This window comes from Rhinolophus sinicus, chromosome 3 (assembly GCF_057876585.1).
Source record: "Rhinolophus sinicus isolate RSI-liver-muscle chromosome 3, RSI-T2T, whole genome shotgun sequence".
NCBI classification, from domain to species: Eukaryota; Metazoa; Chordata; class Mammalia; order Chiroptera; family Rhinolophidae; genus Rhinolophus; species Rhinolophus sinicus.
Genome location: NC_142503.1, coordinates 62817756 through 62844484, shown reverse-complemented (window position 1 = coordinate 62844484; position 26729 = coordinate 62817756). Strand labels below are relative to the sequence as shown.

At 34.5% G+C, this 26729-nt stretch overlaps 1 protein-coding gene across 3 annotated transcripts in view; it reads right to left on the bottom strand.

Annotated features, from left to right (window-relative positions):
• Nucleotides 1-26729, bottom strand: part of SLF1 (SMC5/6 complex localization factor 1) — a 62323-nt gene that overhangs the window by 8784 nt on the left and 26810 nt on the right. For 2 of the 3 annotated variants that reach the window (XM_019711755.3, XM_074328712.2), the window contains exons 8-15: nucleotides 23683-23823; nucleotides 22628-22750; nucleotides 21523-21576; nucleotides 20412-20570; nucleotides 19389-19552; nucleotides 16470-16601; nucleotides 15737-15902; nucleotides 9082-9229 (exon numbers count right to left, since the gene is read on the bottom strand). In XM_019711755.3, the coding sequence (XP_019567314.3) occupies nucleotides 9082-9229; nucleotides 15737-15902; nucleotides 16470-16601; nucleotides 19389-19552; nucleotides 20412-20570; nucleotides 21523-21576; nucleotides 22628-22750; nucleotides 23683-23823 (1087 nt within the window). The remainder of the gene's footprint in view (nucleotides 1-9081; nucleotides 9230-15736; nucleotides 15903-16469; nucleotides 16602-19388; nucleotides 19553-20411; nucleotides 20571-21522; nucleotides 21577-22627; nucleotides 22751-23682; nucleotides 23824-26729) is intronic. The other variant, XM_074328713.2, reaches the window with a different exon arrangement.

Sequence of the window (26729 nt, the reverse complement as noted above, 5' to 3'; positions counted from 1 at the left end):
TGGACATATAGGCAGATTGACCTGAGGTTTGGGTTAAGAGACTTGGGGTTCTAGTTCAGACAAAGGAGTACATAAATGCTGCACTTGTCTCTTCCCACAACAGCTCAAAATGACAATTAAATTACAGAACAACTGCCATGGAGAAACACATGAAGACTAGCTGAACAAAAGTTCTAGAACTAAGAATATAAAGCAGAAGCAATATCAAAACTGATAGGAAGGGCGGAGATGCAAAACAGGATGGTCCCATACCCACATGTGGTGGTTAAGAGGGACAGCTGGGCTTCGGTACCCCCTGAGGAGTGAAGGGTCCCAGCCTCATACAGGCTCCCCAGCCAGGGTCAGATGGAGGGCTGGTGTAAACCCAGGCATCTTCTTAAGAGCATTTACATAAACTTACACTTCACAAACACTTGCTCTAAGTGCCAGTAAAGGGACAGAAGCTTGAAAAGCACCAGGGACATATCCAGAGGAACTGAATTGTCTGGCTTGAGGGTGAGGGCTGGAGGGGCAGCTCTTTTACAGACAGAACTGCTGTCAGTCACCATCACTCCTTTGTTGAGCTCCTCCCCCAATCCAGCCTGCAGTAGCAGGTGAGAACCAAACCTGAACACTCCATTCACCTGGCTAACACCACTTGCTCCACTCTGGTGATTCCCTGAGACACTGCCCCACCCACCATAATTGGCCATGGGCCTGAATCTCTTTCAGAAGCTTTTCCTCACAAGCAGCTGGCCTCCCTGTACTACGGAAATTACAAAAAACTCCCCAAACCCCAAACAAGCAGCAGCTGGCCTTAGAGTGCCGGTACCTCTTGTTAACTAGCAGCCTACCTCAGTTCCCAGCATAGCCTCTCCCAGGTGCTTCCAACTGCAGCATAGGCAGCTACCAAACAGAGATCACTGTGCTGCTCCTACCAGGTGCACCTGCCCAGGCACAGGCAGCAGCTGATATTGGCCTTCACAAGAGCCCTTCCCAAGAGGCCCCACAACCAACACACCTGGTGGCCACAATAGAAAACCATGTAATTAGCACCAAAAACACATCCAAAGGATGAACTCAGCAGGAATCACAGCTCCGCTAAAGCAAATCTTGCTCCATGGAGCCTGCCCCAGCACAACTCCTTGTCTGTTGAAGTCACAGCCACCCCTCACAGCCAGTCACTCTGAGGGTCAATCTCACCCATTGATGGGTGAACAGCAATCAAGGCTCAACTATAACAGAAGGGCACACACAACCCACATGAGGGACACCCCTGGAGCACCTGGCTCAGGTAACCCGGGAGACTGTGCCACTGAGCCATACAGGGCACCTACTATATAAGGCCACCCTGCCAAGACTGGGATATGTAGCAGATTACCTAAAACACAGAAACAAACATGGAGAGGCAGCCAAAAATAATGTCCCAAATGAAAAAATGAAATAAAAATCCAGAAAAAGAACTAAACAAAATGGACACAAGCAATGCACCAGATACAAAGTTCAAAACACTGGTTATAATGATGCTAATGAACTTAGAGGAAACCAAAACCATAAAACTCCTAGGCGAAAACATATGAGGTCTGACAATCAAGTTCGTGAACATGTTGCAACGATGTTAACTTTTTTTGATATCAGAAGGATTATTCATTATGAATTTGTACCAACTGGACAAACAGTTAACCAAGTCTACTATTTGGAAGTGCTGAAAAGACTGTGTGAAAAAGTTAGGCAACCTGAGCTTTTCGCCAACAATTCATGGCTCTTGTATCACGACAATGCACCAGCTCACACGGCAGTCTGTGCGGGAGTTTTTAGCCAGTAAACAAATAACTGTGTTGGAACACCCTCCCTATTCACCTGATCTGGCCCCCGATGACTTCTTTCTTTACCCGAAGATAAAGGAAATATTGAAAGGATGATATTTTGATGCCATTCAAGACAGCAAGGGTAATACCCCGACAGCTCTGATGGCCACTCCAGAAAAAAAGTTCCAAAATTGCTTTGAAGGGCGGACTAGGCATTAGCAGTGGTGCATAGATTCCCAAGGGAAGTACTTTAAAGGTGACCATAATGATATACAGCAATGAGGTATGTAGCACTTTTTCTAGGATGAGTTTGCAAACTTAAGTGGCATACTTCATAGGTAATAAACTCTTTGACATTATTTTTAGTTTATGTGTTTCCCCGAAAATAAGACCTAGCTGGACAATCAGCTCTAATGCGTCTTTTGGAGCAAAAATTAATATAAGACCTGGTCTTATTTTACTATAAAACCGGGTATGATATGGTATAATACAATATAATACTGGGTCTTATATGAATTTTTGCTCCAAAAGATGCATTAGAGCTGATTGTCCAGCTAGGTCTTTTTTTTTGGGAAACAGGGTAATACATATATTTTTTAGATACATCTTGGACAAGGGAAAGAAAAGAAAATAATAAATGAGACTACATCAAACTAAAAAGTTTTTGCATAGCAAAGGAAACCATCAACAAAACATGACAACCTATCGAATGGGAGAAAATATTTGTCAATGATACATCTGATAAGGGGTTAATATCCAAAATTTATAAAGAATCTGTGCAACTTTACACCAAAAAAAGAAAAAACTAACACTCTAATTAAAAAATGGGCAGAGGACCTGAATACACATTTCCCCAAATGGACATACAGATGGCCGATAAAAATATGAAAAGATGCTCAACGTCACTAATCATCAGAGAAATGCAAATTAAAACCACAATGAAGTATCACCTCACACCTGTTGGAATGGCCATCATCAATAAATCAACAAACAAGTGTTGGCGAGGATGTGGAGAAAAGGGAACCCTAGTGTACTGCTGGTGGGATTGCAAATTAGTTCAGCCACTATGGAAAACAGTATGGAGGTTCCTTAAAAAATTAAAAATAGAACTACCTTATGACCCAGCAATTCCACATCTGAGGATTTATCTGAGGAAATCCAAAACACTAATTCAAAAAGATATACGTACTCCCATGTTCACTGCAGCATTATTTACAATAGCCCAGATTGGAAGCAATCTAAGTGTCCATGGACAGACGACTGCATAAAGAAGATGTGGTACATACATACAATGGAATATTCCTCAGACATTAAAAAAAGAATGAAATGTTACCATTTGTGACAACATGGATGGATCTAGAAGGTATTATCTGAAATAAGTCAGATAAAAAGTACGGTATGATTTCACTTACATATGGAATCTTAAAAAAAACAAACAAACAAACAAAAAAAAGAAACTCATAGATACAAAGAACAAACTGATGGTTGCCATATGAGAGGGGTAGGGGGCCTGTGAGGAAAAGGTGAAGGGATTAAGATCTAAAAGTTGGTACGTAGTTACAAAACAGTCACAGGGATGTAAAGTAAAGCATAGGAAATACAGTCCATAATATTGTAGTAACTATGTATAGTGCCAGGTGGGTACTATGTATAGTGCCATGGGGGGGGTATCACTTTAAAAGTTATATAAATGTCTAACCACTATACTGTAACCTGAAACTAATACAATACTGAATGTTAACTGTAATTAAAATTAAAAAAAAAAAAAATAAAGTGGTGTTGCCCAATGGAAATATGATGCAAGCCATATTGTAATTTTAAAAAATTGGACAGAATGATAAATTTAATAACAATAGAAAGTATAAAACTTGACCTCCCCAATCAGGGGCTGAGTTCCTTCAGGCTGAAGAGACTTCAGACACCCAATGAAAGTCAAGTCCTAATCAGATGCCTTCCCAAAAGGTTGGGTCTCTAATATCCTTATAGTCCTTTACTGTTTGATTTGACAGTCTGATTTTCAATTGGGGGAAAGGGGTATGCATGGAGGAAAAATGGACTAAGGGGGAGGGGTCATTGCTCCAGGGAACATCTGGCAAGTTTTGGTTGTCACAACTTGGGAGGGAGGTCCGGCTGGCATCTAGTGGGCAAAAGCTAGGATGCTGCTAAACATCTTATAATTCATAGTTCACAGGACATCCCCCCACAACAAAGAATTATCAGGCCCAAAACAAACAGGATAAGAAAGAAACTGCCTTGACTTAGAGACCTGAGGTTCGTGCCTTGTACAGATGATCCTATGAGTAAATGGCTCCAGTCAGATGTCAAGTATCAGATCCCACCTAACCCCACACAGAAATGATTGTTGATTTCAAATAACCCTTTCCAGAATAGCCTCAACAGAGGTACAATTTGTAAGAACTAGAAATGAGAAAGAAGTTATTTACAACCTTTTATTACAACTGACTACTTACAACCTTCTAGGCTGTTAGTATTAGCTGAAACTGCAAGCAGTAAACTGAAGGATAATCATCAAAAGGAATTTGAACATTAAATCTCTAGTCGTATACATTAAAAAGAGTATATCTATCATCACAGAGTTTACTATAACCAACTAATCTCTTAACATATCAAGTCCAAGCAAAGGCAAAAGGAAAGCTGAAATAACTTGCACTGTGTAGCTCAAGAGATTATCTTGTTTTGGAACTTCGAAATGGAGTTGCTCATCTAGAAAGAACATTTGACTGGTTTAAAAAAAAAACGGAAATAAATGATAATGGATCCACATATTACCAGGTAACACATGCAAAGGAAATGATAATAGATGAACATGAGAAACTTAGCCCCTGGACTGTAAGATTTTTAAGGGCATGGTCATTTTTGCGGCCCTCATAGCTTGTAGATCACTAACTTGCACAGAATGAACATTCAGTATTTGATAAAGGAATGGCTGAATGACAGGCAGATAGCAATAACTCTAAAGAGCCAAGACAGGATGATGTTTTGTTAAAAAAGTTAATCAGATCATGCCACTCCCTTGTTAAAATGGCTTCTAATTCCTCAACAAGGCTTAGAAGTTCCTATGCAAACTCCTCTTCCCCTTCTTTGGCTTTAGTCTGGCCACTCTTGTCCTTATTGTCTGCCATTAGCCAAACACCAGAAGACGTCAAATAGCCAGACACCAGAAAATGTCAAACAGGCCTGGCTCTTTCCTATCTCAGTGTTGGTAAATGGTTCTTCTGACTGGAACACACTTCCCTGACTCTGCCAAACTACTTATCCTTCAGGTTCTGCTTCCCTTGACCACCCAATATAAAGTAAGTTCAACCATCTCAACACCTAGTTTTTCTTGTTTGGAGCACTTAGCATTTTTAAATTATGTATTTACATTAACTTAATTACAGTCTGCCTCTCCCACTTAAAACTTCAAAAGGGCAAGGACCATGTTTTGTTTCCCTCTTCTACTGCATATGAAGTGTTTAGCTCAATGAGTGGTAGAGGGACAAATAAAGATTTGTTGAACAAATGAAGGCAACAGAAACATTTTGACTGAGACAATCATAAAAATTTAATTGATGGAAGAGGTCTGAAGCATGGAGAGGGATTAAAATAGCGATTTAAAAAACAGGTGAATAAAAATTTGGAAAACTACTTATTAGGAAAAGATAATGACGTAGTCTGCCAAAGGCAAAGAAAGCTTTATTACAGTTATCTGAAGAAAACTTTAAATAGTATAGAAGATTTTGAGGTCATGCTTTCTTCCAACTGAAAACAGGAGAAGTAACTTTTAGTTAGGGATTGACAAACTATGTCCTGCTGCTTATTTTTATGAATCAAGGCTTATTAGAACACAGCTTTGTTCATTTATGTATTGTTGCTTTCTTACTACAACTGCAGAGTTGAATAGATGGGAGAGAAACTGTAGAGCCTGTAAAGCCAAAAATATTTCTGGTACTTTATAAAAAAAAAAGTTTGCCAATCCTTAGTGTAAGCCAATATATCAGGAATTTCAACTAAGCATTAAAAAAAAAAAAAAATCAGATCACTTGATCTTAAAATATACAAAGGGATATAGGAAATATTCTGTTCAAAGCGTTTAGAAATAAAAAATACTATATGTGTGGGGTTGATGGACATGAGATCTGATGGAAAGAAAAAAGGATTTTACTTATCTACTGAAATATCTTCTGCCTTAATTTTCTATAAAACAATTAACAACTAACAATAACTATTCAACTATTTTTAGAAATATATGTTTAATTTTACTAAATTAAAATTAATTCAATAGATCTGAATTTGAATTTTATACTTTTGGATGAGGAAAAACCAAAATATCCAGTTTGCCATAAATGAGAAAGATGGACCAATATTTACAACTGGAAGTTATTTAACAACTAAATTATAACATCTTTACCAATGACTTAAGAAAAGCAAAAAGCAAAAATAGTAAATGAGCTGAAGAATGGAAAGGATTTTTTTTTTAAAACGAGGGAATATTAAAAAAGAAAAAGAAATGTTCTTCATCAAAACATCAAAATATTGACAAAAAGGACATCATTAGAATATCTAGTTCACTTGTAAGGATAAGCATATTATTCTACTGACTCCATAGTCAACATTTTAATTTTGCATGTTAGCTGTAGATAAGCTACTGCTCTCTTAAGGGTAAACTGTTTGCTTGATTTCTCTCTCTTGACAAATCAAGACATATTTGTAACAACAAAAACTTGGAAAGATATTAATTTCAACTATTTTTAGAAATATATGTTTAATTTTTTAAAGCCACCTATCGATAGCCTAAAGAACCAACTATAATTTGAATTATTTTTAGAAATGTTAAAATTTTTAAAACTGCCTATTATATTATGGGGAGGAAGGTTATCACTTTGCGAGGATGTAAATGTCTATTATGTTGCTTTGTACACCTGAAAAAAACAAAAAACAAAAACAAAATAAAACTGACTATTATAGCAAAAATGGAAGAACTGTGCGTGTGTTTTGAGAAGGGTAAAGAAAAGCTTAAACATACTTTTCAAACAGGGATATAGTTTAAATCTCATCTAGAGTTTTAAATATTAGTGATTGAATAGATCCTAGAGAGCAAACTAATCACTCAGTTTGTCGACAGCATTATAATGGTAATGTTAAAGTCTAGTTTTTAGCTTGAGTCAGTCACAGGCTCAAACTTTTGGGTTTAAACTTGTCATGTAAAAACTGGAAATAACAGTGGATAAGAATGCCTTACTTTAAAGTGAAGGGAAATTCAGAATATGAGTAAAGAAAGCACTAAAGCTGATGTATAACATGTAGCAGATCCCAGTTAATACAAGGCTCATTTCATGGTTTTGGGTAAACTATGGTATATTTCCCTAAAGGAAACCAATACATACTAGAAACAACACATATAACTATATGAATAGCCTTGAAAGCCACTGTTAATCCCATCCTGAGTCACCAAATTCAAAGAGATTTCCACTATGGAATGAAAACAGGGAATCCTTTTAGCTGAATGTTTCCTTTTCCTTCTGGCCAATAATGCCAGAATTCTGTTTCTAAAATGGAAAAAAGACACACACACACACACACACAACTAGCAAGTAGGAATGGTGGGAAAGAAATGATAAGAAAGGGTTCTGCAGCAAGATTGAATTTGAGCTAAGAAATGTTAAAAAGTCATGCAACAAAGGACAGCTACTTCACAAAAGGAACAGCAATCACCCCTCAGCTCAATGAAACAGAAAGAGAAAAAAAGGAGATAAAATGCTTTAGATAAAAATCTTTTAACTTCAGTAGTATAAAAAGAAACCTCTCTTTGCAGAGGGCATCATCGAATAAATCCTGAATCCAGTTATAACCTGGATTCCTCTTCTAGATTCTCTTTTCAAAGTATTAAAGTGATTGACAGCATATTCAAGAACTTTTCCTTTTATATAAAACCAAGATGCACTGAAACCCACGCATAACAAAACAGAATACTTATTTTGCAGTGTAAAATATTTTTAAGTATATAAAAAATCATCTTTTATATTTGGGGGGGGGCCACAAAAAGCTAGCTTGGTTTAAAATATGTTCATTTTAGGAGTTCAGGATTACAGAAAGAGGGACTTTGGGGGGGCGAGAGTGGGGGGGAGGATAAAGGAGGGGAGGGGAGAGAGAGATTTCCATAGTTCCCTAAACTGGCTTTGAAGTTTAGTGATGAACATAAGGTCATAGGAAAGTCTCCCTCTCTCCGGAGACCCAAAAAAGAACTTTTCATAAGATGAGCACCTGAAAATGAGCTTTGCCATCACATTGCTTAAATAGTATTATTCACCCAACTTATTTGAGAGGCAACTTTAAAAATTAAAGTAGGTAATGGGGGGAAGAGAAAGACTGATAAATTTATTCATATAAATTACTTCTATTTGCTTCATCCAGGTTCATCTGTTAGATCACTAGAGTCAATGGAAAATAAATAGTAGCAACTTTTTGTTACAATAAAAAAAATTATGCAGCAAAGGTACACGGGAAAAATGTTTTAAACAATGATTTAACCCAAGTTATGCAGGTGACTTTATAAGTATTCTGATTCAGTGAATTTAATTTTTTAATACTGTTAAGTATTCATGCAAAGACAGACCTAGGAACTGTTCATATGGCAGATAAGTTCAGAGACACGCAATGCTTTCTACTCAGCTTGAATGATTAGAAGTATTAAAGATATTGAAATTGTTTTTATCATGAGAGATTCAAAAACATCCACAAAAGAGCCAATCTCCAATGAAAAGAGAATAAAGTGATTTTTAATTTGGTTAAATGTTTAGTTGCATAGGATGGTTTAATTTTCAGTGGTAGGATTAAGGAAAACATTAACAATATTATATGTAGACATACAATAATTTATTTCCAGGTACTATTTTCTATACTATAATTTAATTTCAATTTTCATAAAATCATCAAAATATTTTTGAATAACAAATGATGTGTGTGCTGGGAGAAGGCTCATGTAATATTTAAAGGAAAATAAGAATACAATACTACATATATAGTAAATGTAAAATTGCTTAGAAATACTTGAAAGGAATGTATTAAAACCTTAACAATGGTTATCTGTATGGGAGAATTCATTATGGGTAATTTTTACCTTCCTCTTTATATTGTCTATGGATGTGTGCACACATGTGTGTATATGTATATATATACAAATGTGTAAATATTCGTAACTTTTAAGGGAAGCTTCCTATGCACATATGTTAAAGGAAGCTCAAATCTAATTTCTACAATGGGTTTAAGAAAAACATAACATAGACATACTTACCATCACACGAAAGGGAAACATAACTTCCTAAGTCCTCAGACATGTGTCGCATCACATTTCTACCCATCTTAAGACCAAGGACGATCCAATAATCTATCGCTGCTCCAAGAATTCCAGTCAGTAAGTAAGCTAGTTCATGTTTGAAGACCTAACATTAAGATGGGAAGCATATTATTAAAATATATGATTTCTATCAGTATTTTTTTGAATGCTTGTTGAAGCAAAACTTAGCTATTTTAAAATATAGTCATATTTTGTTAACATTTAGCTAATGCTAAAAAGTATTAAGAACTCTAGCAAACTCCCTCTCTCCATTCTCTCCCTTTACTTCCTTCTGCATCTCATCTATATTTCTGTTTCTTTATTTGACAAAACAGTTAATGAAACAAAATTTCCAGAACTTATGTATGGATAGCTTATAACAAACTTTTAAGATCACTTTACCAGTGGTTTCAAGTGCTTACATCAGGCAATAATTTCATTAAAATAGTGAGGAAGTAGCTTGCATTTATGGACTTCAGTTAACAGGAATATGAGTGTATATAAAAAAAGATTAGCCACCCGTTTATATATAAAATTAACCTTTGCATTTCTCCAGAAAGACTTGAAAAACAAAATAAATAAAAACTTTAGCAAACAAGATTATCCTTTGTTGTAAAGAAATTGATTCAAATTTTAATTAAATTATATCAAATACCATTACCTTAGAGATGTATCGAGATCAGTTTTAAAAGTATGAATATTATTTTATATGATCACTTCTATAATAAACATTAAATTCCTATAATATAGCATAAAACCTTACAATAAGTGTGCTTTCCCTTAGAGTTTAAAAATAATCTTTCTAATCCATAAACTGTAAAGATGAAGAGGGGTGAAAATAGTATTTTAAAAACACCTTTGATTGAAATACAAACTTTTAACAACGACATTAAAATTATGCAGTTGAAATTCCTATATTTTTTTGTCCAGGAGTGAAAAAAAATTACTAAATTAACAGTTGGGTAGAGGCATGTGGAAAGGTTTTAGTATATAAATGTTATGGTATCCAAATAGATTATAACTGATATGTTCTACCACCATACTAGATCTAGTAGGGGATAGTGACAGAGAAATCTATAGCACTTTGAACCCTCAGTGACGACTGGATTTCTTTTTCCTGCCTTAGCAAACAAGGTTATTACAGGTATATATAGTATTTCATTAGGGCATCATTCCTTATCATAAGAAGCTATTATAATATTTCAAAATTGAAGTTCTATTTCTGGTTTGTGTGCCAATAATGGCAAATGGTCAAGTAACATACACATCAGGCCTGCCAAAAAAAGTGTTTATTGAGGGAAAACCCTCAGTCAGGATCCCCTGCAAGATGACTAGGGAGCTGCACACCTATCACACTGGGGCAGCACACTGCATTGTGGCAGGGCTGGGCATTAGAATCTGGGACAGAGACTCTGAAGAATGAGTCCTAGGGGATTTTTAAGCTGCATGATTACGAAACCACTGTTCTTCCTCAGATCCGATCATGGGCCACAATACAGAACCTTGACTACAGATTGATCCTGCTAGGTCAGAATTCATGAATGGGCATCAGCACGTTCCCTCCCTTCTCCCACACTGATTAGAGGGCTAAGTTTGAGCCTTGCAGGTACAGTTGTGTGACATGGGAAGTGAGCAGCAGAACTGGCCATAACAGGGTGGGAAAGTACCAGCATCTCCCCTGGACCCAGACAGGGCCCAAGTCTTAAAGCTAAACAGAATCAACTCGTGAAGCACTGGGTCTTCGCCAGTATTCAAAGAGCTTTGCAGGAGGCCAACTTCATTCTTTGTAAAGACAACATATTAGATGATCACTCTCAGCAAGTTTTATTTCTCATGGTTCAAGTTATCAAGAGAACATGACAGGGCAGTGAAAATCTATATTTAAACTAGCAAATTGATCATGTCAAGATTCATGCCACAGAATGTTCCTTCCAACATGTGTATCTGAATATCAGCAATGACACTACTCAGAAAGGAAGCGAGAGACTGGTAAATGTTGATTTCTCAAAGTATTCTCCAGCTCAAAGGTATAGTAAAGCAGGATCACTTTTCAAATCTCTGGTCCTAAGACTTTAAATAGGAGGAAAGATTAGCCTACAGAGCTAATAAGCCTCATATAAAACCACAATCCAGTACTCCCATCAATTAAAAATAACATAAAATCAACAGTTGGAACTTTTCCTTTTTCATTATACAAATATACACCCTTATACCACAAATAAATATTGACGCTGCTTAACATTCAATTTTCCTTGATATTACTGTTATTAAACAGTTAGAGATATTACTGTTATTAAACAGTTAGTTACTGTTATTAAGCAGTACTTGCAAGGAATGATTGTAGCTCCTTTACAAAAAAGATCCTGCCAAAGTTATTTTTATCTGCGTGCCATTAGCATGGATACATACATACCACATACCCATAACAGAAAAATGTTATATAAAAACACACTTTCAAATCAGGTTCTTGGATCCTTTTATACTATATCCTTAACTATGACACTCACTATAACCATAGGGCCAAGACACACACTGTGCTATGGATTGTAATCAACGAAACATTAAGTGTATAAACAATGCTGCTTTTCCTAGCATAGTGCATATATATGCTCTAGAAGTGGACTAGTGAAAGCTGAAAAAATAGAACATGAATACCTTAAGAATTAACAAAGAAATGAAAGACAGATTTGATTTGCACATGTGACATATATCTACTTTAGAACTCCTTTCTAGTATGTTCAAGTTTATTATCAGACATTCTGTCAATATAGTTCTCTATTATCTGCCAATACAAGTATAATCTCCAGTTTATAAACTTGAAGAGCTTCCAAAAATTGACCAGTATATAATGTAGAACATACTAGAATCTTGGCATTTTGACTCCCAGGTAGGGCTTTCTACAATATCCCATTGCAAGAGATGACAAACTGCTCCTCTAGTACCTCTGACAGAAAGATGCAAACATAATGTACGTACTTGCCTCTTCCTGTTTTAAACACTAGCATTTGAAACAAGAGAAAAAGTATGTTGCAGTGGAGACTTGCGCTCTAGTCAAGGCTTTGCCCTAACAGGCTGTGACGTGTTGACTAAGTTACTTAAACTCTTTAGCCTCAATTTCCTTATCTTTAAATACAAACTAGTTTCCCTTTCTGCCTATAATTGTAGGACTATCATTAAATAGCACTTAAGGACATCACAAAAAAAAGTATCACCAAGCTTAGTAAAATTTGTATCTCCTCCATAACCTTGACACAGCCCACCTCTGCTCTTTGCCAAGAAAAGCCCAAAGCTTTCTCAGATTAATGACAATGAAATTCACTGCCATTGTGTCACTCTGTAATACTTGCTGATTGACATTATGACAAAACAATATTAGCATAAACTGAGGACTTCTGTTTAGCTAATGACTTAAATTAAATGCTTCAACTCAGCAAATCAAGAAACAAATGTTTTACAGTACAGAAAATGATGTCTGTGAACATGCATGGAATTCTTGAAATTGGAAACTGCCAAAAAGGTTAATAATTACGTACAAAAATAAATTCTAACAGATAAGGTAACAATAAAAAAAAATTTATATGAATTTGAGCAATTCAAATGTTAAATAAAACATTAATTTGTAAAGTTTAAAACCAGTTCTCACGTTACAACTTGTTGTACAATTTATTGCTATAATTTATTGTAGATTGCTGCACAAATATGTTGAATTTATTTATAAATGTGAACAAAAATCTTCAAGTTGAATATGTATAAATCTATTGCTATTTACATCAGTATTTCCTGAGCAAATTCTTATCTGTGATAGTCCCTTGGTGATTTAGTAAAATTGTGAAAACGTCAGTTTTATTATTGTTTTCAGTTGTAATGAACCATTTCATTTACATAATCGAATAGGTAAAAAGGAAACGTTTAAAAATGAGGAAATATTTCTATCTTCAATGATTCTATTGTCTAAAAAGTACATAAAAAGGCAGATGGTAATTAATAAGGATGTTATCAGTTTTAGCTTAGATGTACTATACTCAACTGGCAATTAAATGCAGATAGTTCTATTTCTGTTAAATATTTTAAATTTACACACATTTGTGTAACCATATATTTTTTACAACCAGACACGCGTATAAGAAAGTGGCTACCCACCTGGTTATTGCCACATAATACGATTACTTGATCACAAAGAAGTCTAGCTACACCTAGAAACAATCTTGCTTTTAAAATACCAATTAAAAAAAAATAAATTAGGTCCCTCAAAAGAATTTTTCTTTTTTTTTGCATGCCTCAGATTAGGCCCCTAAGCAGAATTTTTAAAAACAAGGGTTTCTGTTTTTGATAATGGAGGCCTAGGTAATTCAGATAAACTCTATTATAGAAGAAAACTAAAAATGTTGAATAACAAGTAAAACATATCCTGGAAAGTTATGAGGAATTGCTAAGCCAAGATCTAGGAGAAAGTAAAAGCTATGTGAGACACTCAAAGCTTGTTGACTTTGCCCTAAGGATATATTCAGAGAAAGAGCTGAGATACATAAGTGAGGTTTTTGGAGCCTAGGGGAAAAAGGAGTATAAAAGTCATAACCCAAGGTCTAATACCTAATAGACTCAGAACGGTTTCACCATTAACAGTAAGAGTGAAATAAAAGCAAATGGAATGTATTTGTAGCCCTGTAGTTCAAATGGACTACCCAGAAACTCTTGAATCTGGACGCTGGATTCGAGTAGTCCTTGACTAGTAGGTAGTACACCCAGGCACCTGTCAGAAGCAAACAAATTCTCTCTGGAAGAAGATACTCTTTGCCACAAATTGTTTCCACAGATAACTTTTCAAATGCAATTTATAGCACACAGTCAACAATAATTAGCTTGCAAGAGAATATAAAAGATATAAGAGAAGCACACAGCAGAAACAATAAATATAAACAGACCCACAAAAACTTCAAACGTGGAAAAATCAGACAGTATAAAATAACTATTATTGCTATGTTCAAAGACAAAAGAAAACCTAGAAAATTTCATAGGGAACTAGAAGTCATAGAAACATGTCATAGCAATTTGGAAGTAAGAAAGTCTAAAACCGAAAAAATTATAAAAATTCAAAGTACAATTGTCATGTTTAACAACATATTCGACACAGCTGAAAAGAGATTATTAAACTAAAAACTGGATGAAAAATACTATCTAGAATGTTCCAAGTGTAGGAAAAAAATCGAAAGTACCTATAGATGAGAGGTAAAAAACAGGATAAGAAGATGAAGTATAAGTTTAATTGGAACTTAGAAAGTAGAAGAGGGAAAAATGTATCAGAGTAAATATTAGAAGAGAAACTATATAAGAATCTTCCTTAATCTTGAAATAGAATAGACTTTCTAACGTTTGACACCAGAGCTCTCCACCTTAACTACTATGCTTTACTGTTTCTGAGGAAAATATTACCTAGCTGGCAGTTATGACTTATCAATCATGAATAATAAGATGGCATCACTATACAAAGCAGAAACTTTTACAAACAAATCCACAAAGTAAATTCAAAAGTGTTGATTCAACTTATCATTAAGCTTGAGCTCATAGGTGATAGAGAAACAACAGAAAAAACACATTTTGGTCCCTAATCTTACATGAGGTCAAAAAAAGAAAAGCTCAGTTAATTTCAGAAAGCAGAAACCACATAGAGCTTATTCTTTAACCAAAATTCACTAGTAGAAATTAACAACAAAAGTATAGACAAACAAAAGCCATTAACAATAATAAAACCCATCTCTTTAGAAGTTTTAAAACACTCTTTTAAACTATTTATTGGATCAAAGGGGAATTCATTATTGAAAATGAAAATACTTTAAAATAAAAGCAGCCTAGGTTCAAGTATCAAAGGCTGTAGAATGGATCTCAAATTGTACTCAAAAGTCAATTTATATTAAGTGTAGGTAGTTGAAATTAAGACTAAAAAAGATCCAAAACTTTAAGACAGAAAGTAAAAGGAAACAATTTTAAAAATACGAGAAGTTAATGACAATACAAAAAAACATAGACAATAAAGTCCCAAAGCAGATCACTTTGAAAAGGAGAAAGAGAACTAATATTATGCACCCAAATTGTGGCAAAGAATGTTGCTATGCACTTTTCATATTTTACTCATTTAACCCTCCCAAATACCCTTCAGATAGATAATACACTAAAATCACTCCATGTCAAATTTCTAATGACAGACAAAATCTACTTACAAAGAAATAGCTGAGGAAATAACTCCCAACATCCAGAAAGGTAGGTTTAAAAACAAGTAGGACTTTTTATTAGTACACATAAACTGTATGAAATCACAGGTTCCTTAAGAATAGAAACATACAAAAGTAAATAATCTAGAAAGATAAGTATAGATTTCCTACTGGTAAAGATCAAATAACTGTCCCTAGCTACCATATCTAGATGTGAGACGATAAAGAAACCATTCTCCAAAAACCTTTTATCTTAAACTAGATAAACTAAACAGAAAACAATGATATATTTGGGTTCATTTTAATTTTTCTCAAGTAATTCAAAGAACAAAGAGAAGAAAAATGATGCAAAATTCAAAGATGTATTTTCGCAGGTAATTATTCATTTGTAAATTAATCCTACTTACATCATCAGATTTGCATTTTTCCTTGTGAGAATATATAGTCCACTCCAAAAGCATGTTTACTGGTTTGGTCAAAAGTCCAGAGGTCTCATTTCCTGACCAGAAGATTTCAAGGAGAATTTCCTTTCCTGTTATTTTCAGACTCTGAGATTCTGACCAGTCATACAACCTAATGAAAATATGCACAAGAAGTGTATCTTTATGCCAATATGACCACTACAGTTATTAGACATTTTGTCATAAAACAACAAATTCTTGCAATTTCTGAATATAGAAAGGTCAGAATATTTAATAGTAATAAAGGACAAAATATAAAAAATGGCCTGAGTTCAATATAATCACCATGTAAACATAATAATCTAACTTCAAGTTGTCGCACATAAATCAATTTATCAGGAATATTACAAATTCAGTGTTAAAACCTAGTGTAGCTTTTCACTTAAGCATTCGATTACTAAAGAATTCAAAAATATAAAAGTCCTGAAAAATAAAAACACTCTTACCTAATCCAATATATAAGTTAGTGAAAATAAAAATGTGAACTAAGGAAACATAAGAATATATAAATCTTTACTGCCATTGAAGGCCTGTGTCTGGAAATGTTTTTAAAATAAATCTACTTTAAACTAGAAAACAAGGTAATTTTTTAGAAATACATATACAAATGATTAGAAAAATGGTACAAAGAACAATATAAATATAGAAAATGGTGGGGTTTATCCCAACTAAAACTTACTTTTGACTCAGATGTCGCACTTCACTTTCAACTAAATTAAAGAAAAATTTGAGCAGTCTCAGGTGGAGCATCTTAGAGCCAAGAATATTTTCTGAAATTCGATGACAAAAACTTTCACTGAAAAGACAAGATCTGAAAAAGATGAATCCAAGAAAAATACAAGCAATTTATTGAGTAATTTGTGGATAAAGTATGTTTTTAGAGTATTACTGGAATTTTAATGAAATTTGCTTCAACAAAATATAAAGCAAATTCAGTAATTTTATTATTTTCTTCCTTTAAAAATTAAACCATGTCAAATAGCTCATGATACTGAATTTTTAATAATACAGATCTAATTTTTTTTAATTTTTCAATAATTGTAATGTTTAACAACCATCTGGTACTCTCTTTGCACTCTTTATATCACTGATAAATAAAAAATAATGAAATTCATTTTGATTTAGACGACGTGCTAAACTCTCAATTTATAATTTATTATACTCTCCATAACCATCTTCTTACTCAACTTTTTCCATTATTTAGTAAAATTAAGGTCATTTTGGACTACTTTTTCGAGTTTTAAAAATTCAGTATTTATTTTCTTTGCATTTTCTATAGTTGTCCTGTGCAATAGAACTTTCTGTGATGATGGATATGTCCTATTGAAATGTAGCTTGTACAACTGAGAACTTGAATTTTTAATTTAATCTTAATAAAATTTAAATAGTTACACGTGGCTAGTGACGACTGGGTTGAACAGCACAGTTCCACAGTATTTTTTAAAAGAGAGCATAAGATTTCTCAGAACTCTAGGACTGAGAGAGAGAGAGTCTAGTCAACAATATTTATTACAATTTTCTTCTAACTTTATCATCAATTATATTAACAATATACTTGTAACTCACTACCTCTGTCTCTATCTTCTTGGTCTTCTTTTTTAATACCACATTCTCAGGTTAGGAAGGTCCTTAATAGCTATTAAAGTTAGCTCATTTAATACTCAAATCTGTTCTAGAAGATCCTCCATATGCGTAGTTATTTAGTTTATCTGATAATTGCCAGAGATGGATACCAAAGTATCTTTTTTTCTTTTTTAACGTATATTATATAACATTTCAAATATATTCAAAAGTAGACTAAATCACCCAGTTTATCTATATTCCTACCACTTCCCTAGACACTTTCCCACTATACAATCCCCAATAAACCCAATTATTTTGAAAAAAATATGGGTATTTCTGTTTAGTAAAAAATCTACTTTTAAGCTATCTAAATCTCATTTCACATAGCTTCAATTAATTCATTCAAACATTTATTATTACTTATTATGTTCCAGCTATTATAATAAGCACTGAGGATAAAGATGTTTAAAACTGAGCATCTATTCTTAAGAAAGCCCAAGGCTGATGTGAGTAACAAACTCAGGAAAAAGAATTAGGAAGTAGTATCTGAGTTGCATTTTAAAGCATGAGTAGGAGTTGGACAGGTATTTTGGGGATGCAGGAATGAAGGTATATATAGGCAGTGGAAACATAAGAGCAAAGGCAAAGGAAATGGACAATAGTTCAGTCGTTGGGCACATTTGAGAATATGATGAAGGTAAGAATGGAGACATATAGAGGGGTGAAATCATGAAGGGTCTTACATGTTCTGATAAGAAATGTAAACTGTAGGTGATGTGTGAGTTACTGAAGGACTTCTATCTAGGAAATGAGAAGATCCCTTTGAAAAGAGCATACTGGGGTATTTTGGAAGATAAATGGAAAAAAATAAAATCAAGATCAATAAAGCAGATCAAAATTGCAATAGTTTACATAAGAAGCAATGAATGCTTTTAAATAAAGGCAATGACAGTGAAGGAAGAAACAAATTTGGAAATTAGGAAAGATGTTAGCTACATAAACCATATATTCTCACATCCTATATACCTATGCTCGGCTAGTACTGTTGTGTTTGGGTTGTGTTTACATCTCAGTCACCTTCAAAAGTGCAGGAACTTATTTTTCTTATCTCTGAAATGCAGCACAGTGTCTGGCTTCCAGTAAATACTTTATAAACATTTGTTGAAAGAATGAATAAATGCATGTAGCTAGCTGATTAGCTCGCTTCAAATATATCACAACCAAGGTGGTTGGTGAATCTTTATGATTTCAAATTGATAACCAACAGTTTAGCCTTTGCCTGGCTAGTCGAGTATCCCTTCTCTGACTACCACGGACTGCCTAACAGTGAACACTTGGGCAAAAAGACAGTACTTTACAAACTCAAAGGAAAAAGAAATAGGAAAAAGAAAGGAGGGCTATCAGATACAGACAGCTAACAAAGAAGAAAGCGAAAAATGATCAGTTTTGTTTGGGAGAAAGAAGGAGAAATAGGAAGGATTTCTGGAGAGAGTAACATTTGTAAGACAAAGCAAGCATCTAGGCAGATGACAGCATGTGCAGAGGCCTGAAAGAGATGACATATTTAGGAATATTAAGTTCAGTTTCAAAATTCAAATTTCTAGCTGAAAAAAACATGTCAGAAACACAAACACAGATATTGTATAGTTACAAATGTTTGTTTTTGATGACCAAACTTTGATGATATCCATATTCAATAAATTAATTTTCTTAATTTTTAAAACAATATGCAAACAGAATTACTTTTGTTAAAAAATAAAAACGAATAATGATTTGGCTTTCCTGTGAATCCATTTCATGTACCCATTAAACATTTATTTTTTTTAAATAATCTGATTGACAAACATGACCAATTTAGACTTGGCCTTTTTATAAGAGTTTTTGCAACAAATACAACACAAACATACTATATACATATACATACACACATAAACTTTTTCTAAAAAAGACATGTACTTCCTTCATCAGTATCTAACAAGCACATAGCATAACAACTAGTAGATCAAATCTAGCATCCTCATGTGAAATTCCTTACCTGATAAGCACTTCTATTAGAGACCACACTCCTTTCATACAAGTAGGACACTGAAACAACTCTAAGTAATATCTTGACATGGCTGGGGACTTCCAAGGAGGATGTAGGTGAAGAAGAGCTGACAGTATATGAAAATATCGACCGGAAAACGTATCTAGGTTATCCTATTATTTAAAAATAAACAAAAAAATAAAACACTACAGCTAAAGTACAGTTTCACCAGCTTATTCAGTCTAAAACTATAATAACCCTGGCTTAACTTTCTCGCCAAATGTATGTGTTTGGACAAAAGAGATAAGACGGAAGTATCATATTTAGCTAGTTAAATATTACAGCAAACACAGGCATACTCTAAACATGTATCTACACATTCTAAACATGTATCTACACAAAAGGTAGATAATCTACACATGTTTCTACACAAAGGTAGATAATCGTACCTTTTGGGATTAATTTATATGAAATGTTCATTTTACTTTTCATGATTTTAGTGAGATTAAGCGTTCCCAAAAGTGACCTGAAAAGAACTAAAGGTAAGAAACTTCATGCAACATTCTTCCCACCAATATTAATCTGACATAGTTTACACCTGTTATTTCTTCAAATTGGCACTTTGATGAAGAACATGATTAGAAAGCTACCTTTGAAAAGCTGTTCCGATTGGTTTTCATAGTTTAAGGAGTATGCTATCTACACTATAAATAAAAATGATTATCAATGTACTAAAGGAGTGATTTTACTGAATGGCATTCTAGATCATTGTAGTCTAATTATTTTCATGTTGGATAATTTACTGCCATGGAAAAAAAATCAGATAAAATTTTCCCACGAGAAATTTATCTTGGAAATTCTGTGATAACCACTCAGAGCAGTACTTACTAAATAGTTTAAAAACAGAAATGTTAATGGGCACTATATTTCCTATTAAAATGAGGAGAAAAGTACCGAAGAGAAAAGGAACTGTTAACATACAAAAATGAAAAAGAATGTTCATATTTTAATTCTTTGAAAGACTGTTCTTACCTGTAGAATGTTCTCCAGAAGAGCATGAAGAAGGCATACAGGAGGGATATACTGTGCTTGCAAAGAGGAAAGTTCTTCAATTGCTTCTTTAAAAAACTGACCTTCTATGAGGCTTTCAATTAAATTTAATACACTTCTGGGAAATTCAGCACTTTTAACCTAAGAAAAGAAGGATTCTATGACTCAAAGATAAGGGTAAAATTCTGGGATCAAATCCTGAATTACCTTATTTCCTCATCTGTAAAATGAAGATAATTCCTGACCTCACACCCTTACAGGACTGCTATGTGGTTCAAAAAAGATGATTTATATAAATGTTTTACATGATAAGGCACTGCAAAAAATACTTGGTTTCATTTATTATTCTGTTGTCTTAAACATTAAGGGGAAATACTACCTCTAAAAGAAAAACTTTAAGAGGAATTTACAAAGTCTAGCTGATAATGAGAAGCCTCAGTCAGAGCTACAACTATACATAGTTCTTTATGTGCAAAATTTATTTTTCTCTTAAACTTATACGCAAACTATGTCTATTAATACTAAATATATTAAGATGTCATCTATATTTGCAAAGAGTGACAATTACTATAATATCATATAATGACTCTGAGGATGCACATTAATATCAATAAGAGTTCCATGAAATACATTCCCCTTGGTCAAAATATTTTTACCAATACAACAAAAGTAACTACTTTGAACTAGTTAAGGATCAAAAATACTCTATAAGACTACATGGACGTAAACGATCAATTTTAATGGAATGAATAATTATATAAAGGAAAAATACTTTTGTAAATATTATATTGAAAATTTCATCTAGAAGTAGTTATTATAAAAGCTATAAAATGTGAGAAGCGGGACACAAAACTTACCTGTGCTGAGCACAAGTTAAGTTTTTATCTTGTTATTAGTTTTCACTACAATATACTTTTTTTTGGAGCTTTGACAGGAGGTCTTTTTCTTTTTTATTTCCAATTACAGAAACTACATCTAAAATTTGACAGAATGTGTTGCAGACAACACTTTCCTTCATATCAAAATAACTAAAAATAACATAAATAACAAACCTTCCTTTTTGTCCATCACCACTCTACTCCAAGACCCTTACCTCGACATTGTATACTGGTTGTTTATCTATTCTAATGCAGCTGTATCTGATGGCCTACAAAACAGCAAGCATATAATTAAAATTAAACATTTTTAGGTCAAAAAATACATTTCCGTTCACAAAGCATTAAAACCTGGGCCAAATGTACAAAACAGATCCATTCAGGAAGACACTAATAGCTATAAGTGATCTCATATTCATGGTTGCTCAGATGAGGGACTTTCATCATTTTAAGGTCATGGCAATCTCATGAGTATGAACATTCTCTATTTTCTCCTTCTAAATAGAAATAACTTAAAGGTAAAGTCATATTAATTTTGAAGACCTGAAGAGGTCCACTGTCCTTAGTATTTTAATGTAGAAATAGAAATAGGCAGAACATTTTCTATACGAGTTCACAGGAGAAAAATATGTAGTCAAATTTTCTACATAATCACATGTAAAATTTTCCTATATATTTTTAAAATACCTATAATTGCATATTTGTTTAAATATGCAAAATATACCAGAAAAATATTTGCAACAAACATGAAATAATATCCTGATTATATAAAAAGATCTAGAAACAATGATATGAAACAACCTAATGGGAAAATAGAATAATCAAAGGCAGAGGAAGAAATACACAAAAGGCAAGTGAAGGTGTAAAATATGCTCAAAATTGCTAACAGAATAAATACAAATTAAAACAATGACAGAGCTTTGCTTCTACTTAGGATGCAGAAAGCTGGAAAGAGAGCCTTCCCCGATACCCAGGGCCTCAAGGTCTGCCTAAAGTCTGAGGCTGAACCAGGACAACAGAAAAAGGGATCATTCAGTCCTCATTCTCCAATATCAGGCTAGCAAGCATCCAGAAACAAGCTACAGTCTATAAATACATAATTTATCTGTAACATCACGGAGGCATAAATAGCAGAGAATTCAGCATACTTACTAAATGTCCAAACACATTACTGCTCATAAAAAAAAATAGTGAACTAATTATTTTAAGACATGACACATAAGGAGTCTATCATTATTATTATTATTATTATTATTATTATTATATTTTGGTTATACTTAAGAATAGGAAACGATACAGGACTTGGCATACTAAAGATATTACCTGAGCTCTATATATATGCTTCCTTAAGGCATTTTTTATTTCAGCAATATCCACATCTGTCCTGATATCCTTGGTTTTTGATTCTTTGGCATGATCGGCAAAAACAGAATTCTTCATTTCTTTCTGCATACACATAAAAGTACTTCAGACAGTGTACTATAGACAGTGCCAACAGAACTCGTAAGTATCACAATGGACAATACAAGAACACACGCATGCAGTGTTAACCACAACAAATTTAAATTTGGAAAATATTACCTGATATTTACATATGTACTTTCTGAATGTACTTTTCATTTTAGTCTGTTCAGAGTCTTTCCTAGAACCTCTCTTTTTCTTTGTTGCCATGTTCACACAAAACCTGATCCATTATTTATTTACCTTTATAATTTTTTCTGAAGATCCTTCTCAATATACGTATATAAACATGATGTGGTTTAAATTGTAAAATGAAGTTATACGCTGGAAAAGTTAACTTAAGAAGGGTCCCATTAAAAAAAAAAAGCTATCTTATATTTAAAATGGTCTGTATTGTATCAGGAAAGATAAAAAACTAAAATTTAGTTCCAACATTCCAGAGAAGTAAAAGAAGAAAAATGAATTAAAGAAAGATGAGGAAAACTAGTAAAGCAAACAAACAAAAAAACGACAACAAAAAAACCGCTAAAATTTAGATTAGAATGTGTTACCCAAGCTACATGCACATGTAGGCCTAAGGCATTTTTCATTTTAAGAATTTTAGCCTGTTTTTCAGAACCTGTTTCTTTTTCTTTTTTATTACGGTTAGACAAGACAAAATATATTTGAATATCCTGATTATTAACTCAAATGTCTTTGTGTAGGCATGTAAAAATATTTTCATTTTGAGCCAAGGTTAATCATAATATTAAGTGTGAATATCACACCAGATCAACTTAAGTTTTTTCATAAGATGTGTAGTAGGTTCTATTTAACACAGCAAGTAATCAAAAAACATCAGATTATATGTGTCTAAATTGTATTAGGGAAGAGCCAGAAAAAATGCAAACTGTTTGTCTTAGCTTACAAAGTTTTACCTGATCTCTATATGCGTGCTCTCTTAAGGTAGTTTCAATTCTGTTGTGTTCGATGTCCTTCCTGGAATCTCTTTTTTGTGTGTGTTTTTTCCTTAAAGTATAACTCCTTTGAATATCTTCATCCTTTTTCTTAATTTCCTTCTAAATGTATTTAGATCACAATTAAACAAATCTCAACATGAATGATACATATTATAAAATCCAAATAAACTCAGGAAGAGTCTGATTTATAACACAGTATAACACATTTAGAAACATAATAGAAAGTTCCAGTCAAGATGGAAGAGCAAGAAATGCTGTGCTTGCCTCCTCCCACAACCACATAAAAAATTACAACTAAATTATAGAACAACCATCATTGACAACCACCTGAAGACTAGCTGAACAGAAGTCTTATAACTAAGGACATAAAGAAGAAGCCATGACGAGCCTGGTAGGAGGGGTGGAGATGTGGAATGGGCTGATCCCACCCCTACATGTGGTGGTTAAGAATCAAGAGGGATATCTCAGCTGCAGAGGTCCCCTCTGAGGGACGAGGGGTCCCAACCCTACATAGGGTTTCCCAGGACAGACTACCAGTTCCAGGAAGAGGAGGCCCCACAACATCTGGCTGTGAAAATCAGTGGGAATTCCAGGAAGAGGAATTCCCACAACAATTGGCTATGAAAATCAGTGGGGAAAATCCAAGTGAAATAGAGGGCTGCTGGAGACCCAGATGTCCACTTAAAGGGCCTGAGCACAGACTCACTTGCTCATAAACACATGCCCTCAGCTCCAGCGAAAGGACAGCAGCTAGAAAAGCTCCAGGGACATACCCAGAGGAACTGAATTGTCTGGCTTAGGTCGAGGCCTGGAGGACCAGCTCTCTCCAGGAAAGAACTGCTGGCAGACACTTTTGTTACTTTGTTGAACCCTCCCCCAACCCAGCCTGCAAGCATACGTGGGCACCAAATCTGAGTCTCCATCAAGCTGGCTAACACCATTCGCCCCATACTGTTGACTCCTGGAGACCCTGACCTACCCAATTCACACACAGGCCCAAACCTCTTTCAGCAGTTGTTCTCACAAACAGCCAGCTTCAGTCCATGCTGAAAATTTTACTAAAATCTCTCAAAGGTCCAGTAACCCCAAACAAGCAACAGCTGACCTCAGGTGCCCTGTACCCCTTTGCTAAGTGGCCCCAAAACCAGCACTAGTAGTATTTGGCCCTGGTTTGAAGTATAGCCTTTCAAAGACACTTCCAAGCCCAGCACAGGCAGCTACAAACTGCAAGTCTTGTGGCTCCTTCCACGTGGTCTCTGGCTGGGCACAGGCAGCACCAGAGCCCCTCCCAAGAAATCCCAGAACCAACATAGCTGGTGCTAGACTCAGACCTCAACAGACAACCACCCAATTACCACCACAAACAACACATCCAAAGAGTGCACTTGGCAGGCACCAGACCTCTGCTAAAGCGAATCTCGCTCCATGGGGCCAGCTGGTGGACAACACCTTGTCTGCTGCAGTCACAGCCAAGTCTCACAGCCATTCAGCCTGAGAGTCAATCCCACCCACTGACATGCCAACAGCAATCAAAGCTCCACTACAACAGGAGGGCACACACAACCCACACAAGGGAAACCCCTGGAACACCTGGCTCAGGTAACCAGGGAGACTGCACCACTGAGCCCCAAAGGACACCTACTACAAAAAGCCACCCAGCCAAGACTGGAAAACACAGCAGACCTACCTAATACACAGAAACAAACATGGGGAAGCAGCCAAAATGAGGAGGAAAAAAAAAAAAAAAGTTCCCTCTAAAACATGAAAGAAGAATAAAAATCCAGAAAGAGAACTAAATATAATGGAGGCAAGTACTTCTACAAGATACAGACTTCAAAACACTGGTTATAAGGATACGCAGTGAACTTGGGAAGAATAGATAAACTCACTGAGAACTTACACAAAGAGAGAGAAACTATAGAAAAGAAACAGTCAGAAATGAAGAATACAGTAATTGAAATGAACAGATTGGATGGAATCAACAGCAGGTTAAATAAAGCAGATATCAAATCTGCAATTTGGAAGATAAAGGTAGTAGAAAACACCAAACCGGAAAAGCAAAACAATTTTCAAAAATTAGAAGAGTTTAAGGGACCTCTCACACAACATCAAGCATAACAACACACTCGCATCATAGGGGTACCAGAAGACAGAAAGCAAGGGATTGAGAACCTATTTGGAAAAATAATGACAGTGTATTTCCCTAACCTGGCAAAGGCAATAGACATACGAGCCCAAGGAAGCACAGTGAGTCCCAAACAAGATAAACCCAAAGAGGAACCACACCAAGACACATAAGTAAAATGACAAAGGTTAAAGACAAAGAGAATCTTAAAAGCAGCAAGAGAAAAGCACTTGGTTACCTACAAGAGAGCTCCCATAAGACTGTCAGCTGATTTCTCAACAGAAACTTTACAGGCCAAAAGAGATTGGCACAAAATATCCAAAGTGATAAAAAATAAGAACCTACAATCAAGATTATTCTATCCTGCAAAGCTATCATTTAGAATAAAAGGACAGATAAAGAGCTTTCCAGACAAGCAAAAGCTGAAGGAATTCATCACCACCAAACAGTTTTTACAAGAAATGTTAAAGGAACTTATTTAAGAAGAGGAAAATAAAAGATAAAAAATATGAATAATAAAATGACAATAACTACATACCTACCAATAATGACTTTAAATGTAAATGGATTAAATGTTCCAATCAAAAGACAGGGTGGCTGAATGGATAAGAAAACAAGACCTGTATATATGCGGCCTACAAGAGACCCAATTCAGATAGAAAGACACACATAGATTGAAAGTAAAGGGATGAAAAAAGATTTTCATTCAAATGGAAAAGAAAAAAAACACAAAAAAAGCTAGGGTAGCAAAACTTGTATCAGACAAAACAGACTTTAAAACAAAGGCTATAACATGACAACTAAGGACATTTCATAATGATAAAGGGATCAATCCAACAAGCTATAACCCTTGTAAACATTACACACCCAATGTAGGAGC